This window comes from Neoarius graeffei, chromosome 1 (assembly GCF_027579695.1).
Source record: "Neoarius graeffei isolate fNeoGra1 chromosome 1, fNeoGra1.pri, whole genome shotgun sequence".
Taxonomy (NCBI): Eukaryota; Metazoa; Chordata; class Actinopteri; order Siluriformes; family Ariidae; genus Neoarius; species Neoarius graeffei.
Window position 1 is genome coordinate 47783876 of NC_083569.1, and position 17524 is coordinate 47801399.

The window sequence follows — 17524 nt, forward strand, 5'->3', positions numbered from 1 at the left end:
GAGCAGGAGTCTGGTTCGCATTGCCGGCAGTAAGTCAGACCTGTTCCCAGTGCATGTTGGACTCCGGCAGGGCTGCCCTTTGTCACCGGTTCTGTTCATAATTTTTATGGACAGAATTTCTAGGCGCAGCCAGGGGCCGGAAGGAATCCTGTTTGGGAACCACAGGATTTCATCTCTGCTTTTTGCGGATGATGTTGTCCTGTTGGCTTCTTCAAACCAGGACCTTCAGCATGCACTGGGGCGGTTTGCAGTCGAGTGTGAAGCGGCTGGGATGAGAATCAGCACCTCCAAGTCCGAGGCCATGGTTCTCGACCGGAAAAGGGTGGCTTGCCCTCTCCAGGTTGGTGGAGAAGTCCTGCCTCAAGTGGAGGAGTTTAAGTATCTCGGGATCTTGTTCACAAGTGAGGGAAGGATGGAGCGTGAGATCGACAGGTGGATCGGTGCAGCCTCCGCAGTGATGCGGTCACTTTACCGGTCCGTCGTGGTGAAGAAGGAGCTGAGCCAAAAGGCGAAGCTCTCAATTTACCGGTCGATCTACGTTCCGACTCTCACCTATGGTCATGAGCTTTGGGTAATGACAGAAAGAACAAGATCGCGGATACAAGCGGCTGAAATGAGTTTCCTTCGCAGGGTGGCTGGGCGCTCCCTTAGAGATAGGGTGAGAAGCACAGTCACTCGGGAGGAGCTCGGAGTAGAGCCGCTGCTCCTCCACATCGAGAGGAACCAGCTGAGGTGGCTCGGGCATCTTTTTCGGATGCCTCCTGGATGCCTCCCTGGGGAGGTGTTCCAGGCATGTCCCCCCGGGAGGAGGCCCCGGGGAAGACCCAGGACACGCTGGAGGGACTATGTCTCTCGGCTGGCCTGGGAACGCCTCGGTGTTCTTCCCGAGGAGCTGGCTGAGGTGTCTGGGGAAAGGGAAGTTTGGGCTTCCATGCTTAGACTGCTGCCTCCGCGACCCGGTCCCGGATAAGCGGAAGAAGACGAGATGAGACGAGATTTATTTATTGAGGAAAATGATCCAATATTACATATCTGTGAGTGGCAAAAGTATGTGAACCTTTGCTTTCAGTATCTGGTGTGACCCCCTTGTGCAGCAATAACTGCAACTAAACGTTTCCGGTAATAAGCAGTCCTGCACACCGGCTTGGAGGAATTTTAGTCCATTCCTCCATACAGAACAGCTTCAACTCTGGGATGTTGGTGGGTTTCCTCACATGAACTGCTCGCTTCAGGTCCTTCCACAACATTTCAATTGGATTAAGGTCAGGACTTTGACTTGGCCATTCCAAAACATCAACTTTTATTCTTCTTTAACCATTCTTTGGTAGAACGACTTGTGTGCTTAGGGTTGTTGTCTTGCTGCATGACCCACCTTCTCTTGAGATTCAGTTCATGGACAGATGTCCTGACATTTTCCTTTAGAGTTTGCTGGTATAATTCAGAATTCATTGTTCCATCAATGATGGCAAACTGTCCTGGCTCAGATGCAGCAAAACAGGCCCAAACCATGATACTACCACCACCATGTTTCACAGATGGGATAAGGTTCTTATGCTGGAATGCAATGTTTTCCTTTCTCCAAACATAACACTTTTTATTTAAACCAAAAAGCTCTATTTTGGTCTCATCCGTCGACAAAATATTTTTCCAATAGCCTTCTGGCTTGTCCACGTGATCTTTAGCAAACTGCAGACGAGCAGCAATGTTCTTTTTGGAGAGCAGTGGCTTTCTCTTTGCAACCCTGCCATGCACACCATTGTTGTTCAGTGTTCTCCTGATGGTGGACTCATGAACATTAACATTAGCCAATGTGAGAGAGGCCTTCAGTTGCTTAGAAGCTACCTTGGAGTCCTTTGTGACCTTGCCAACTATTACACACCTTGCTCTTGGAGTGATCTTTGTTGGTCGACCACTCCTGGGGAGGGTAACAATGGTCTTGAATTTCCTCCATTTGTACACAATCTGTCTGACTGTGGATTGGTGGAGTCCAAGCTCTTTAGAGATGGTTTTGTAACCTTTTCCAGCCTGATGAGCATCAACAACACTTTTTCTGAGGTCCTCAGAAATCTCCTTTGTTTGTGCCATGATACACTTCCACAAACATGTGTTGTGAAGATCAGACTTTGATAGATCCCTGTTCTTTAAATAAAACAGGGTGCCCACTCACACCTGACTGTCATCCCATTGATTGAAAACACCTGACTCTAATTTCACCTTCAAATTAACTGCTAATCCTAGAGTTTCACATACTTTTGCCACTCACAGATATGTAATATTGGATCTCATCTCATCTCATTATCTCAAGCTGCTTTATCCTTCTACAGGGTCGCAGGCAAGCTGGAGCCTATCCCAGCTGACTACAGGCGAAAGGCAGGGTACACCCTGGACAAGTCGCCAGGTCATCACAGGGCTGACACATAGACACAGACAACCATTCACACTCACATTCACACCTACGGTCAATTTAGAGTCACCAGTTAACCTAACCTGCATGTCTTTGGACTGTGGGGGAAACCGGAGCACCCGGAGGAAACCCACGCGGACACGGGGAGAACATGCAAACTCCACACAGAAAGGCCCTCGCCGGCCCCGGGGCTCGAACCCAGGACCTTCTTGCTGTGAGGCGACAGCGCTAACCACTACACCACCGTGCCGCCCTAATATTGGATCATTTTCCTTAATAAATAAATGACCAAGTATAATATTTTTGTCTCATTTGTTTAACTGGGTTCTCTTTATCTACTTTTAAGACTTGTATGAAAATCTGATGATGTTTTTGGTCATATTTTTTGCAGAAATATTGAAAATTCTAAAGGGTTCACAAACTTTCAAGCACCACGGTATGCACATAATTTCGGAGAGGATAACTCAACTATTATAGGCTAACTTGACCCCAAGGAACAACTTGGGATGTGTGCCAAAATCACTATCCAGGGTGAACAGGCTGAAAATGACCAATCCAAGATGGCCGCCAGTAGCCATATTGAAAATATCAATTTTTGAGCCACTCACCATGGAAGTATGTGTAATACCTAATTTTATGGGTTTTGGGGTATGAGGAACCCATTAATTATATCATTTTCATGATGGAAGGACAAGGGAACAAGTTAGGGTCAAGGTCAAAATTCACCAAAAATGACCAAAATTGCACTTTCACAGAAAACACGAGAAAAACAGAATAACCCTACCTTAAACATGAAATCATGGAATTGGGAGACCTATGCACATAATTTGGGAAAGTATAAGAAAGCAAGCATTTGATGAATATAAAGAAATTGTATTTTCAATCGTACTATTATGATCAATGGAATGTTAACTTAAAGTGAAAAATACGAAACAAAACCTTACTTTAGTAGGCAGCAATATCTTGAGAGCCTAAATGTTTAACAGCCAACAATACAACTTTTAACATCACATTATTACTGTTTATGTGTCACATAAACCAGGGTCAGGAGCATGAAGAGTAACACAACAGTGTCCTGGTATCATTATGAGGATGATGAGCATTGTTCAGGCAGTGATAGGGTTTTTGCAATGATCACCTCCCTTGCATTCGCAGTACTTGCAGCAATGGATCCCAGCTACCTGGCAGGGACACCCATTCTTGTGCGCACACTTGCCACACATGCAGGGATCTGGCAGGCCTTCTGGTTTTGAGATCACAATCTCAGGGACTAATAAACTGCTTCTTATTACAAAACCATAAGACTCGGCATTCATAAACAAGGTGACATCTCTAAATGGGGCTTGGACCCAGAGCTGCTGTTGGTAATAGCTTCTAAGGATATGTTTCCTTGCATTAGTTGAGGTGCAAGGGGTTCTCTCAAAGTCCATCTTGAGGGCTATTGGTTTTTCACAGATTCTGAACAATGTGTGTATTTTCTTCTGTTTAACTGTCTTGTGATCTGCACCACAAAAGATACAGACATTTTTAGTTACACTGAACTTTAATTTCTTGCTGCATCATTCAGATGTATCATTAATAGGCCCCTGCTGAGATGGTTCTGATTGTTCTAATGGTTGAGTTATGCTGTCAGTCTTAGCCATATCCCTTTGAAAACTTCTGTAGCAAGATAAGGTGTGGTATTTCATGATATCCTGCTCTTGCACTGTCAACTGAAGAATCCTAATAGCTCAAATGTCATTACTGTCTGTTTGTTTGGCAAGTGAAACAATAACACTGCGGCCGATTGAACCACTAGAGAGGTACTCAGATCGCTTCTTCTTCTGGCATAGGATGCACTCCTCTAGATTGATCGGCTTAGGCTTATGTGTAGCAGAAGAAGCAGTGAGAGGTACCTCATCCTGAAAAGAAACAACTATACTACTATTAGATTGCTAAACAAAGCTAAGACTAATGTTTGTCTGAAAAAGAAATAACTATATTACTATTAGATTGTTAGACAAAGCTAAGACTAAAGTTTGCTCTGCCATCAAATAATTTCCACCTTAAACAAAATTCAATAAACTTGTTTTGCCATTATCTTTCTGTACTTTAGTGACATTTCATCTTGGTGACACTGGATAAATAAATCATTTCCTCACTCTCTTCAGATCTTGTAGCACTGGTGCTAGAAACAAATCATATCAGTCTTGTTAGTTTATAATTCAGTGATTATATTAATCAGTAGAGGACCTGGCTTAGGCATTTAGGCATGCATGCACATAATTTAAGTCTAGAACATTTAAGTTAATAAATACATGGCTTCTCTCAAGTTTGCTTCTGGAAGTCTGTAAAACTGCAATTTTGGCCAAATTTTGGTGTGTTTTTTTTTTTTTACCTTGCCCTTGACCATAGCTTGTTCCCTTTTCCTTCAATCATGAAAATGATGTCACTAATGGATTCCCCATACCCAAAAACCCATAAAATGAGGTACTGCACATACTTCTGTGGTGAGTGGTTCAAAGATTTATATTTTCAATATGGCTACCAGCAGCCATCTTGGATTGGTAATTTTCAGCCTGTTCGCCCTGGATAGCCATTTTGGCACACATCCTAAGTTGTTCCTTGGGTTCACATTAGCCTATAACAGTTGAGTTATCCTCTCCTAAATTATGTGCATACATGTCTAATCCAGGTCCTCTATTACTAAGGTGTACATAGCACTATTGTTTATTTGTATGGGAACTGAATGATGGAGCATATGAACTTGTTAAATTTTTTGTACAGTGTATCTGACCTCCACAGAAAATGACGGCCATTCGGTGGGTTCTGGCCTTTGGAACTATGCAGTTTGTACAACTTGTCATATGACTCTCAAGAGAAGATGTACTGGATGCAGAAAATGGTTTCTTACTTTTTCTGGCCATCTCTAAAAATACAGTTCAGTAATGAAATGAATGAGAAGACCTTGGTTCCCAATGCTGCTTTCACTTGCTACCACAACACTCGGACAGCTTCCTCCCTGAGCTGATCTGCTGCTCCAAAAGTTTCCTTTATATGGCAGTAAGACATGGGGGCTTTAAGCAGAGGCTGGCTCACTGGGTGTGGCATCCTCATGGGCATTACATAGAAGTATGTTGCTCCAAAATGCCTGCTCAGATGCTACCTAAGCATACATTTTCTTCAGGTTATTAAAGGCTAGTCTCACCTGTGAGTGCAGCGGTCATCTTGGAAAATCTTTCTGATTAGCTGCAATCATGCAGTCACCTCAGATTATTGGAACTGCAAGGCCAACACTTTTGTAGTACACTGAAGACATTTGAATTTGAGATCAAACAATGAATGAGAGACAATAGTTCAGAGTTTCAGATCTAATTTCCAGATATTTACATCTAGATGTGTTAAACAACTTAGAACATGCACCATTTGTCTGGAATGCAGGTGGCAGATAGATGTAAAAGCTGGAAGAGAGTTTATTCAGGTAAAGTGACAGGCAAATCCAAATCATTGGCAAAAATCAGAATTCAGAAACAGGCAAAGGTGAGGCAAGGCATAATCAGGTTAACAGAGGCAATATCAGAAAGCACAGTCCAAACCAAGTCAAAACCAGAATCAGCAGAACAGTGACAAAAGGCTTGGTAAAGTCAGACATAAGGAACTGAGCATAGACTTCACAGTGAGCTGTGAATACTGACGTCCTTAAATACTGTGCTTGTGAATAGGTGTGTGCAATCAATAATCAGGGGACTGTGAGCGCTGAAGTGCAGGATAGGTGTTGTGGTCCATGGTGGCTATATTTGAAGGAAGGCTGCTGTGAATTCTGGGAAGTGGATTCTTAGGAGCAAGTAGGTACAGACATGGCACCATTGATGGCAGACTGGCCTATTTTTAGGTAAGTAAATGTAGAGGAACAGATAGTATTAAAGTAAATAACACTGAATATTTGGTTGAATATACCTCGCTTGCAGTAACTGCATGAAGCCAGTGACCCACTGACATCACCAAACTGTTGCATTCTTCTTTTGTGATGTTTTTCTAGGTATCAGCTTCTTCCAGTTGTTATTTGTTTTGGGGGATTTCTCCCTTCAGTCTACACTTCAGGAGGTGAATTGCATGTTCAATTAGATTAAGGTCTGGTGATTGACTCAGACAGTCTAAACCCCCCCCCCCCCCCCCCCATGAAGTCCTGGTTCTGTTGACCAGAAGTGAACCAAGGAAGGACTACTGGTGAACTGGTGACAAGGTCATGGGTGGCCAAGGCTCACTGATGTGCATGGGAAGTGAAAGCTAACCAGTCTGGTCTGATCCATAGTAGAGCGTCTATAGTGCAAATTGCTGAAAAAGTTAATGCTGGCTATGATAGAAAAGTGTCAGGACACACAGTGCATCACAGTTTGCTGTGTATGGGGCTGCATAGCCATAGACTGATCAGAATGTCCATGATGATCCCTGTCCACCACTGAAAGTGCCTACAATGGGCACATGAGCATCAGAACTGGACCATGGAATAATGGAAGAAGGTGGCCTGGTCAGATGAATCATGTTTTTTTGTACATCATATGGATGGCCGGGTGCATGTGCATCACTTAACTGGGGAAGAGATGGCTCCAGGATGCACTATGGGAAGAAGGCAAGCTGGAAGAGGCAGTGTGATGCTCTTGGCAATGTTCTGCTGGGAAACACTGAGCCCTGGCATTCAATCTGGATGTTACATCAACATGTCCCACCTGCCTAAACACTGCTGCACACCAGCTACACCCCTTCATGGCAACAGTATTCCCTAATGACAGTAGCATCTTTCAGCATGATAATGCAACCTGCCACACTGCAAAAAATGTTCAGGAATACTTTAAGGAACATAACAGAGTTGACAGTGTTGAACTGGCCTCCATATTCTCCAAATCTCAATCTGATCAAGTATCTGTGGGATGTACTGGACAAACAAGTCCAATCCATGGAGGTCCCAGCTCACAACTTGCAGGACTTAAAGGATCTTCTGCTAACATCTTGGTGCCAGATACCACAGCATACCTTCAGAGGTCTTGTGGAGTTTAAGCCTAGACTGGCCAGAGCTGTTGTAGTGGCACAATGGGGATCTAGATAATATTGGACAAATGATTTTAATGTTATGGCTGATATCTATCTATCTATCTATCTATCTATCTATCTATCTATCTATCTATCTATCTATCTATCTATCTATCTATCTATCTATCGACAGGCTGTTGTTGTGTATACTGTATTATTTAAATAAGCATATCAATAGTCAAGGAAAATTTTACAGTAGCACACAAAATTTAAGGCTTTGTGTTGTGTTGTCTAGGTCACGTTTTGAGTAGACTGTTAGACTTTTATTTCCCTCATGTTTATTTTTATTTTCCAGCAGTTACTTTTAGATGACCACTAGTGGTCATGAGTTTTACATACTCTGCATATTCCTATGCACCCATGAATTAAAATACAATTCTGTGATTTATATATTTATTTATTTATTTTACCTGGGCTCAACTTTCCCATCTCTTTGGGTCCAAATATTTACTAGGGACTAAAACAATTGAAATTGGGCCAGTATTGATTTAGAATGCTTTAACCAACGACTGCAAAATGGCTATACAATGTAATTCTATGGGGAAATCATCCACCTCAAAGGAAACTGCTTGTTTTTGCCACTGAAAGGTTCATAATGTTATTAAAATTGTCAAACAACATGGAAGTGATCCCTAGAGAGAAATGCCTGTGTCTGTTTACCTCTAACTGTAAAGAAACGGGAGAAAATAACTGTTTCTACAATCATTGATTTACCTTTCTCTTCTTCTGGTCTCTGATTGAGTACCCCATTCAGTGCCTGTAGTCGATTGTCACATGGGGGCTGTTTTATGATATTTACAAAAGGAGAAGTCATGCAGAACTTGTGAAGAAGTCTATTTCCAAAGCACTGCCTACATATTTAGCTGATTACGACAATACGAATGAGCATTTGACAACATGGAAAGGATCCCTTTTGTCAACATCAGAAAACGGCCATCATACGATAATCACCCACAAGCAGTTTTAACACTAAAGCCGATTTTACACTGTGCAATTCCAGCAGTCTTTTACAGTTATTACTTGTCACACTGTACAAGAAGATCCCAATAAGAATTCTGTAACAGACTGTGTGATCACATGTGTCCTTCATGTCAGAGTAAACAAGGAAGATAGCTAATATGTTCTGTCATGCTGTGTGCACAGCAATGCACGCTAACTCTTCATCTGGAATGCATAAAATTAGTTTCACTTTGTCATCATAAACCATTATCTTATATAATTATAAATATACAACCCTGATTCCAAAAAAGTTGGGACAAAGTACAAATTGTAAATAAAAACAGAATGCAATAATTTACAAATCTCAAAAACTGATATTGTATTCACAATAGAACATAGACAACATATCAAATGTCGAAAGCGAGACATTTAGAAATTTCATGCCAAATATTGGCTCATTTGAAATTTCATGACAGCAACACATCTCAAAAAAGTTGGGACAGGGGCAATAAGAGGCTGGAAAAGTTAAAGGTACAAAAAAGGAACAGCTGGAGGACCAAATTGCAACTCATTAGGTCAATTGGCAATAGGTCATTACCATGACTGGGTATAAAAAAAGCATCTTGGAGTGGCAGCGGCTCTCAGAAGTAAAGATGGGAAGAGGATCACCAAACCCCCTAATTCTGCATCAATAAATAGTGGAGCAATATCAGAAAGGAGTTCGACAGTGTAAAATCGCAAAGAGTTTGAACATATCATCATCTACAGTACATAATATCATCAAAAGATTCAGAGAATCTGGAAGAATCTCTGTGCGTAAGGGTCAAGGCCGGAAAACCATACTGGGTGCCCGTGATCTTCGGGCCCTTAGATGGCACTGCATCACATACAGGCATGCTTCTGTATTGGAAATCACAAAATGGGCTCAGGAATATTTCCAGAGAACATTATCTGTGAACACAATTCACCGTGCCATCTGCTGTTGCCAGCTAAAACTCTATAGTTCAAAGAAGAAGCCGTATCTAAACATGATCCAGAAGCGCAGACGTCTTCTCTGGGCCAAGGCTCATTTAAAATGGATTGTGGCAAAGTGGAAAACTGTTCTGTGGTCAGACGAATCAAAATTTGAAGTTCTTTATGGAAATCAGGGACGCCGTGTCATTCGGACTAAAGAGGAGAAGGACCACCCAAGTTGTTCTCAGCGCTCAGTTCAGAAGCCTGCATCTCTGATGGTATGGGGTTGCATTAGTGCGTGTGGCATGGGCAGCTTACACATCTGGAAAGACACCATCAGTGCTGAAAGGTATATCCAGGTTCTAGAGCATAGGTGGCCAACCCGCGGCTCGCGAGCCGCATGCGGCTGTTTGCCTGGTGTCATGCGGCTCTCACCTTCACGTCCAAGTTGGTGTTCGTTTGTGGTTTTATGTGCGTTTTCGCTTCACTGCAGTTAATTACGGTTATTTTATTAAAGGTGCTTCGCTTGGTTTCATTACGGTATTTTCACATCATGACAAATGCGCAGGTGCGTGAGATGATATGCTAAATTCCCCTACAAGTAGCACTTCTGCTGCTGTGTGTGTGTATATGTGTGTACATTTGAGTATGTGAATGTGTGCTGATGTGAATTCAGATACACTACAGGCCAAAAGTTTGAACATACCTTCTCATTGAAGTAGCGGGTGACCGTTTGTGATGCTAACTGCGTGTGTGAGTATTGTACTATCCCTGCTGCTGAGGCTTGGGATACGCGCTGGGTGCGCAAGCCTGAGAAGTGGGTGAGTGCTCATTCAGTTTTGATGCCTTGAGTGAGAGTAGAGTATACTGTAAGTGTAAATAGTCATGAGAACACAGAACACATTGAATGAGAAGGTGTGTCCAAACTTTTGGCATGTAGTGTATATACATTATGTATTTGTTCATTTGTTTTCCAGTTATCAATTTGTGTGTGTGCGTGTGTTCTTCTTTCAAAAAATTTGAGCATTGTATTATATTTTATCTATATTTGCACTTGCACTGATCACTGTTCCCAGTGCCTATGGAGCTTGTACTGTTTGAGGAAATTAAATTAGCACTTTAATTTCCATTTTCCGACTGACTGTATTTATTTGAATACTTATTTATTTGAATGCAGGTCTTGTGCAGGTCATGCAATTGAGAATTCAAGCTGAATCAAAATGGCTTTTGCATTTTCGATGTTAAACAGGTAACTCCAAAATGCACTAGAATACAGGAAATTGCATCTAAGAAATCCAAAATTTTTCGGGGGAGGCCCCCCGGAACCCCCCCAATGGGGGGAATCCCCACATGTAAACAATGTCTGCCTTTGTGCCCCACCTACAATTTTCTTCACCAGTCGCCACTCTTGAAAATGACTGGCCTGTGGTCTTGGTACTGCAGTAAATGTATCATCATGTTGGTGTGGGGCATTGGTTAAGTTGGAGTGTGACATCAATGTGGCTGTGTGTGTGTGTCCGCGCGCGCAGAAGGAAGGGTAATTGTGTGCCCATGTTCATGTGCCGATGTGGCTCTTTGCCGTAACACAGTAAGAATTGTGGCTCTTGGGCTCCGACTGGTTGGCCACCCCTGTTCTAGAGCAACATATGCTCCCATCCAGACGACATCTCTTTCAGGGAAGACCTTACATTTTCCAACATGACAATGCCAAACCACATACTACATCAATTACAGCATCATGGCTGCGTAGAAGAAGGGTCCGGGTACTGAACTGGCCAGCCTGCAGTCCAGATCTTTCACCCATAGAAAACATTTGGCGCATCATAAAACGGAAGATACAACAAAAAAGACCTAAGACACTTGAGCAACTAGAATCCTACATTAGACAAGAATGGGTTAACATTCCTATCCCTAAACTTGAGCAACTTGTCTCCTCAGTCCCCAGACGTTTACAGACTGTTGTAAAGAGAAAAGGGGATGTCTCACAGTGGTAAACATGGCCTTGTCCCAACTTTTTTGAGATGTGTTGTTGTCATGAAATTTAAAATCACCTAATTTTTCTCTTTAAATGATACATTTTCTCAGTTTAAACATTTGATATGTCATCTATGTTCTATTCTGAATAAAATATGGAATTTTGAAACTTCCACATCATTGCATTCCGTTTTTATTTACAATTTGTACTTTGTCCCAACTTTTTTGGAATCAGGGTTGTAAATAAACTCTATGTACAGAGGATCTGCATGCTAATTAGCTAGCTACCAGTCATCATATACAAACTCAAAACTGTACTTGTCACTGAGGTGGTACACGATAATGCGCACCATATCCACATTATCCAGGTGAAAGATACATATTAAAGATAAAAAAGATAAGGGGATGACCTCCATGCCAAGGCCGGGTACACTTTTTTTGTGAAAATGTAGAAGATAATACCACAAATTCTGAATTGACTAATTAGTTTACATAATTTCATTTTCAGAAGACCTGTATAGAAACAGGTAAGAAAACATGCAGATCATTTGTGTTCAAATATGTATTCACTTTTTCCCTGACTTCGTTTACTATTACATATTTAGAGGTGGAAAGAGCATGATTGAGTTTTTGTTACCGCTAGAATATATTTTTTGCTTTAGTTTCTAGCAGTTAGTTTCTAGGTTCTTTCTTTTCGTTATCTCCACCAAAGTTGTTGGAGGAGGTTATGCTTTCGCTTCCGTTTGTTTGTTTTTGTTTGTTTGTTTGTTTGTCTGTCTGTTCCCAACATAACTCAACAAGAGTGCAATATCCTCCGCTGGCAACTATGCCATAACTCTGGTAAAATGCGACTGAATTGAACAAAATTGCAATATGCATTATTACCGACATATAACAAAGAATCCTGTCAAGTTTCATGAAATTCCTCCAAAAATTGTGAGAGAAGTTCATTTCAGAAGGTGAGTACCCTTCCCGGGATAGACAGAAGGACGGATGGACATCACCATGACATAATCCCCCTTCGGGCCTTTCGGCCAGTGGGGGATAATAAAAATTGTGCAAGAAGTTGATTTCAGAAAGCAAGTACACCTTGATGAAATTGCCAAAGTACAAGTTTGTTAATAATAAAGGACATAACTCTGGTCAAATTTGCCCAAATTAAACAAAATTTCAATATGCGTATAACTGTCGTATAACAAATCCTTTTGCCAAGTTTGGTGAAATTCCTCCACAAACTGTGAGAGGAGTTGATTTCAGAAGAACGTACACCCTCATGAAATTGTCAAAGTACAAGTTATTTAATCAAGGGTCAAAACTCTGGTAAAATTTTCACAAACAAAATTAAATCGCAATATGCATATTACCGTCATATAATAAGGCCTTTTGCCAAGCTTCGAGAAATTCCTCCAAAAATTGTGAGAGGAGTTGATGTCAGAAGGCAAGCACACCTTCATGAAATTGTGAAAGTACAAGGTTGTTAATCAAGGGCCACAACTCTGGTAAAATGTGACCAAATTGAACAAAATTACAATATGCATAGTACCGATATACAACAATGCCTTTTACCAAGTTTGGTGAAATTCCTCTACAAATTGTGAGAGGAGTTGGTTTCAGAAGGAAAACACACTCTCATGAAATTGTCAAAGTATAATTTTGTTAATCAAGGGCTGTAACTCTGGTAAAATGTGACCAAATTTAACAAAATTACAATATGCATATTATTCACATATAAAAAAGAATCCTGCCAAGTTTGGTGCAATTCCTCCAAAAATTGTGAGAGGAGTTGATTTCAGAAGGTGAACACCCTTCCCGGGACGGATGGATGGACGGAAATTGCCACAATATAATCCCTCTTCAGGTCTTTTGGCCAGTGGGGGATAAAAAGTAGTGAATGGATTTTGATGAAATTTTGAGGAGAGGTGGGCCATGTGCCAAGGAACAACTAAATAGATTTTGATGCAACTCCGGATATGTATGTGGATCCAATTTTTTTTTTTTTGTGGATATTCTAATACATTATGTGGCTTGGCAGAGGTGTGCACCAGTGATGTGCCCTTCTAGTTTGTAGTGGTCTTTCCTGTTCATGACCATTCTGTACAATTATGTTTGTAATAAAAGGTTTTAAAATATTTCACCTATTACCCAAGAATCAGCATTCATTTTATAGACCTACTGTAATGGTAGTTATCAGTGGATTTTGTTTTGGTCATTTGGAGACATGGTTATGGTGGTGAATTCAGTGAAATAATGCATGAAATGAAATAATATGCCAAGCTTTATGTTTTGTTTAAATTGTTCCACTAAAGCGAGTATAAATAGATTCATAGCACTATCTATTCCTGAATCATTTTGACAAACACAGTATAGTGTGCTATATCTTCCTGAAACAACCAAGCATTGCATTTCCTTGTCCTGATCGTACATTATTTCTGGATGGCACGTTTTAGTTTCCCTCTTCTAATATATTTGACTCAATTCAACACTGAGCTCAATACAGTTACGCATTCTTTATTAGTTTGAATTCAGTGGTTCACAACAGGGAAAACATCATAAATGTGCAATTTGAAAATCCTGGAAAATAATGCTAATTAACTATGCATTTGCTTTCAGCAGATTTTGGCTGGGGCTAAGACATTATTTAAAAACTCTGAAAGAAACTTTATATTATTTGATTCTGTCTTATAAGATATGTATGCGTGTGTGTTAAAAAGCGAGCTTGTGTTCAAAAAGTGCTAGAAGCAGTAAACATGACCAGCCCACCAGCAGGCCAATATTCTGCAGAATAAACATAAGAAATGGATGTGGAGAGTGAATTCTGCTCATTTCAGGCATCTAGAGAGAGAGAGAGAGAGAGAGAGAGAGAACTTGAGTGACAAATATGTAGATTGCTAAATCAGTGGGTATGATCTCAAAACTATTAAGAATACCCTTTTAGCATATTGATTTTTTTTCTTTTAACATCTGACTTACCATCTCTACCAGTGACAGATAGAGAAATATCCCGGCCGTGACAGTAAAGATCCACTGTTGAACTTCCATTTGTGAGGAGACAAAGAGACCAATGTAGAGCCCCATGAAGGCTGTGAGGGCGCTGACAAAGTTCATGAGCACAGCACACCTCACTGACAGACCAGAACTCAGTAACACTGCAAAATCACCTACAGAGAGACAGCATTCCTGCATTCATAAGTAGTGACCCATTTACAGAATGAGTCTGGATACTTTTTGTCATTGAGTTTTTGTGGCACTAACAGTGTACATGGACCAGAAAGCAAGTACTTTTTAAACTTAAATAAGTAAATACTTCTTTTCAGATCTATATTATATTATTAAAAAAAAGTTTTCAAGATAAAGGTTTTTTTAAGTATACTGCCCTACCAAACAAACAAACAAAAAAAGTCGCGCACTCAAATATTTGGTTGGACTGCCTTTAGCTTTGATTACAGCATGCATTCGCCATAGCATTGTTTCAATAAACTTATGCAATGTCACAACATTTATTTCAGTCCAGAGTTGTATTAATTTTTCACCGAGATCTTGTGTTGAGAATGGGAGCGTCGAACCACTGTATAAAGTCTTCTCCAGCACATCCCAAAGATTCTCAATGGGGTTAAGGTCGGGACTCTGTTTTGGCCAATTCATGTGTGAAAATGATTCCTCGTACTCCCTGAACCACTCTTTCACAATCTGATCCTTAATTTTATGCCCATGCCATTAGGGAAGAAAAAAATTCCATTGATGTGATAACCTGGTCATTCAGTACATTCAGCTAATCAGCTGACTTCATTTTATTGCCCCATACAGTAACATTGCTGAACCTCGACCTGACCAACTGAAGCAACCACAGATCATAACACTGCCGCCAGAGGCTTATACAGAGGCCACGATGCATGATGGTGCATTGCTTCATGTGCTTCCTGACACACCCATAACTCAGGTAAATCTGGACTTATCAGACCACATGACCTTTTTCCATTGCTCCAGAGTCCAATCTTTATGCTGCCTAGCAAATTGAAGCCTTTTCTCCTGGTTAGTCTCACTAACAAGTGATTGCCTTTTTTTCTTATGGCCACACAGCTGTTTAGTCCCAATCCTATGAGTTCTCATCATACTGTGAATATGAAAATGCTCTTACTTTCACTATGAAACATAAACGTGAGTTCTACTGTCAATTTGGTTTTTTTTAATGATTCGACTTCACTAAGCATTCAAGTGATCTCTGATCATGGTCAGTCAGGATCTTTTTCCAACCACATTTTTTCCATGCAGCAAATGGTTCATCATTATTCTTCCAGGTATTAATAATGTGTTGGATAGTTCTTAACCCAATTCCAGTCATTTCAGCAATCTCAGCTGTTTTCTTTGCTTGATGCAGGCCAATAATTCGCCCCTTCTGAAAGACAGTAACATGCTTATATATATATATATATATATATATATATATATATATATATATATATATATTTATTGTGACATCACGAGAGGTTGGCTGGCTCTCAGCGGGACCCTTCAATCAGTGCAAGGACACAAAGGTTAGAACAAATTAAGATTTTTAATGTTATGCCAGGAGATTAAACAGAAAAGGTATCTCAAAGTCCAATGTTCAAACGAAGATGGATTCCCAAAAGTCAAACTCAAACAATGTCTCTGGCTTTAGAATAACAAAATTATAGGCAGGTTTCCTTCAGTCCAATATCCTTTTCACGGAACAAACAAAATCTTCTGCCTTACTTGGAGTCCAGTCAACAATCCCTGTAGTCTTCAGCCCAGTGGCGGTCCAGTAGCAGGCGTTCATAACACAGGCAAGTATTTCAGTGAAAAATCCCTCAGGTAAGAATTCCAGATAAGCATTTCGATGAATACTCCGCCCAGCAGGATCCACTCAGCAGGAGAGTCCATGAACCTCGCTCCTCTCTCCTCCACCTTCACACTGGGAGTTTTGAGCTCTCACAAAGCCCTCTTACTCATTAGGCCCTCATTGGCCACAGGTGTGTTGCCGTGTTGTGTGCTGGGGGGTGAAGTTCCCAACTTCACCACCAGATGGAGATATAGCTGCAAGTGGTTGGAGCCATCTCCGTGGAATATAGCGCCCCTCCAAGACGCAGCCTCTCGGGATGTCACACATCCCCCCCCTCGGGACCGACGTCCTCGTCGGGCTGAAGGTTGCGAAGAAGGCATCTCGCCGGGACAGGGCATCCGCATTGCCATGGTGCCTGCCAGCCCTGTGGGCAACAGAGAAGTTAAACGCTTGCAAGCTTAAAAACCATCTGGTAACCCTACTGTTTGTCTCCTTGTTCTTGGCCATCCACTGCAGAGGGGCGTGGTCAGAGATCACCATGAAACGCCGGCCCAGGAGGTAATATCGTAGGGACTCCAGGGCCCAGGTAATGGCGAGACACTCCTTTTCAACTGTTGAATAGTTCTTCTCTCTTGGGAGTAGTTTTCTGCTTAGATATAGGATGGGATGTTCCTCACCTTCATGCACTTCAGCGAGTACAGCCCCCAGCCCCACCTCTGAAGTGTCTGTCTGAACCACGAACTCCCTCTTGAAGTCGGGTGCCACCAGAACCAGACTGGAACTGTTAGGGTTTTGCTGGGATTCGAACCTGGTTCGTTGGTGTGATAATCCAGCAAACCCCCACTAGGCCACCAGGGGGATGACTCAAATGCAGAGGCGTGAGGCGGAAGTAGAAAAAGAATCAAAAGGTTTATTTAAACTATATACACTATATACAGGGCAAAACAAAAGACAAAAAAAAACCAAAGAGTATAATCCAAAAGAAAAGCAAAGTGCAAAAATACAAAAGCTAAGAAGATCAAAAAACACAGTACAAAGGAAACTGGAGATAAACATAACAGCACAAAGACTCCGTGACAAGAGGACTGAACTCAGGGGTATAAATAGACAAACTAATTAAGGACACAGGTGAAGATAATTAGGCAATTAACACAAACACAAAACACAGGAACAGTGGCGGCCTCTAGAGGCCAAAATAAACACGACATGAAAAGGAAATAACAGCGGCCTCTAGAGGCCAAAACAGTCCTAGTCCTAACAGGACCCCCCCCTCTAGGAGCGTCTCCTGACGTTCCTAGGGCGATCCGGATGGGCCGAATGGAAGTCCCGACATAGTTCTTTATCAAGGACATCCCGAGCAGGAACCCAGCAGCGCTCCTCAGGACCAT

At 41.5% G+C, this 17524-nt stretch overlaps 1 protein-coding gene across 1 annotated transcript in view; it reads right to left on the reverse strand.

Annotated features, from left to right (window-relative positions):
* Positions 1–14041: 14041 nt before the first annotated feature.
* Positions 14042–17524, reverse strand: part of LOC132887697 (zinc transporter ZIP12-like) — a 37202-nt gene continuing 33719 nt past the window's right edge. The window contains exons 11-12 of the mRNA XM_060923218.1: positions 14309–14496; positions 14042–14170 (exon numbers count right to left, since the gene is read on the reverse strand). Of these exons, the coding sequence (XP_060779201.1) occupies positions 14042–14170; positions 14309–14496 (317 nt within the window). The remainder of the gene's footprint in view (positions 14171–14308; positions 14497–17524) is intronic.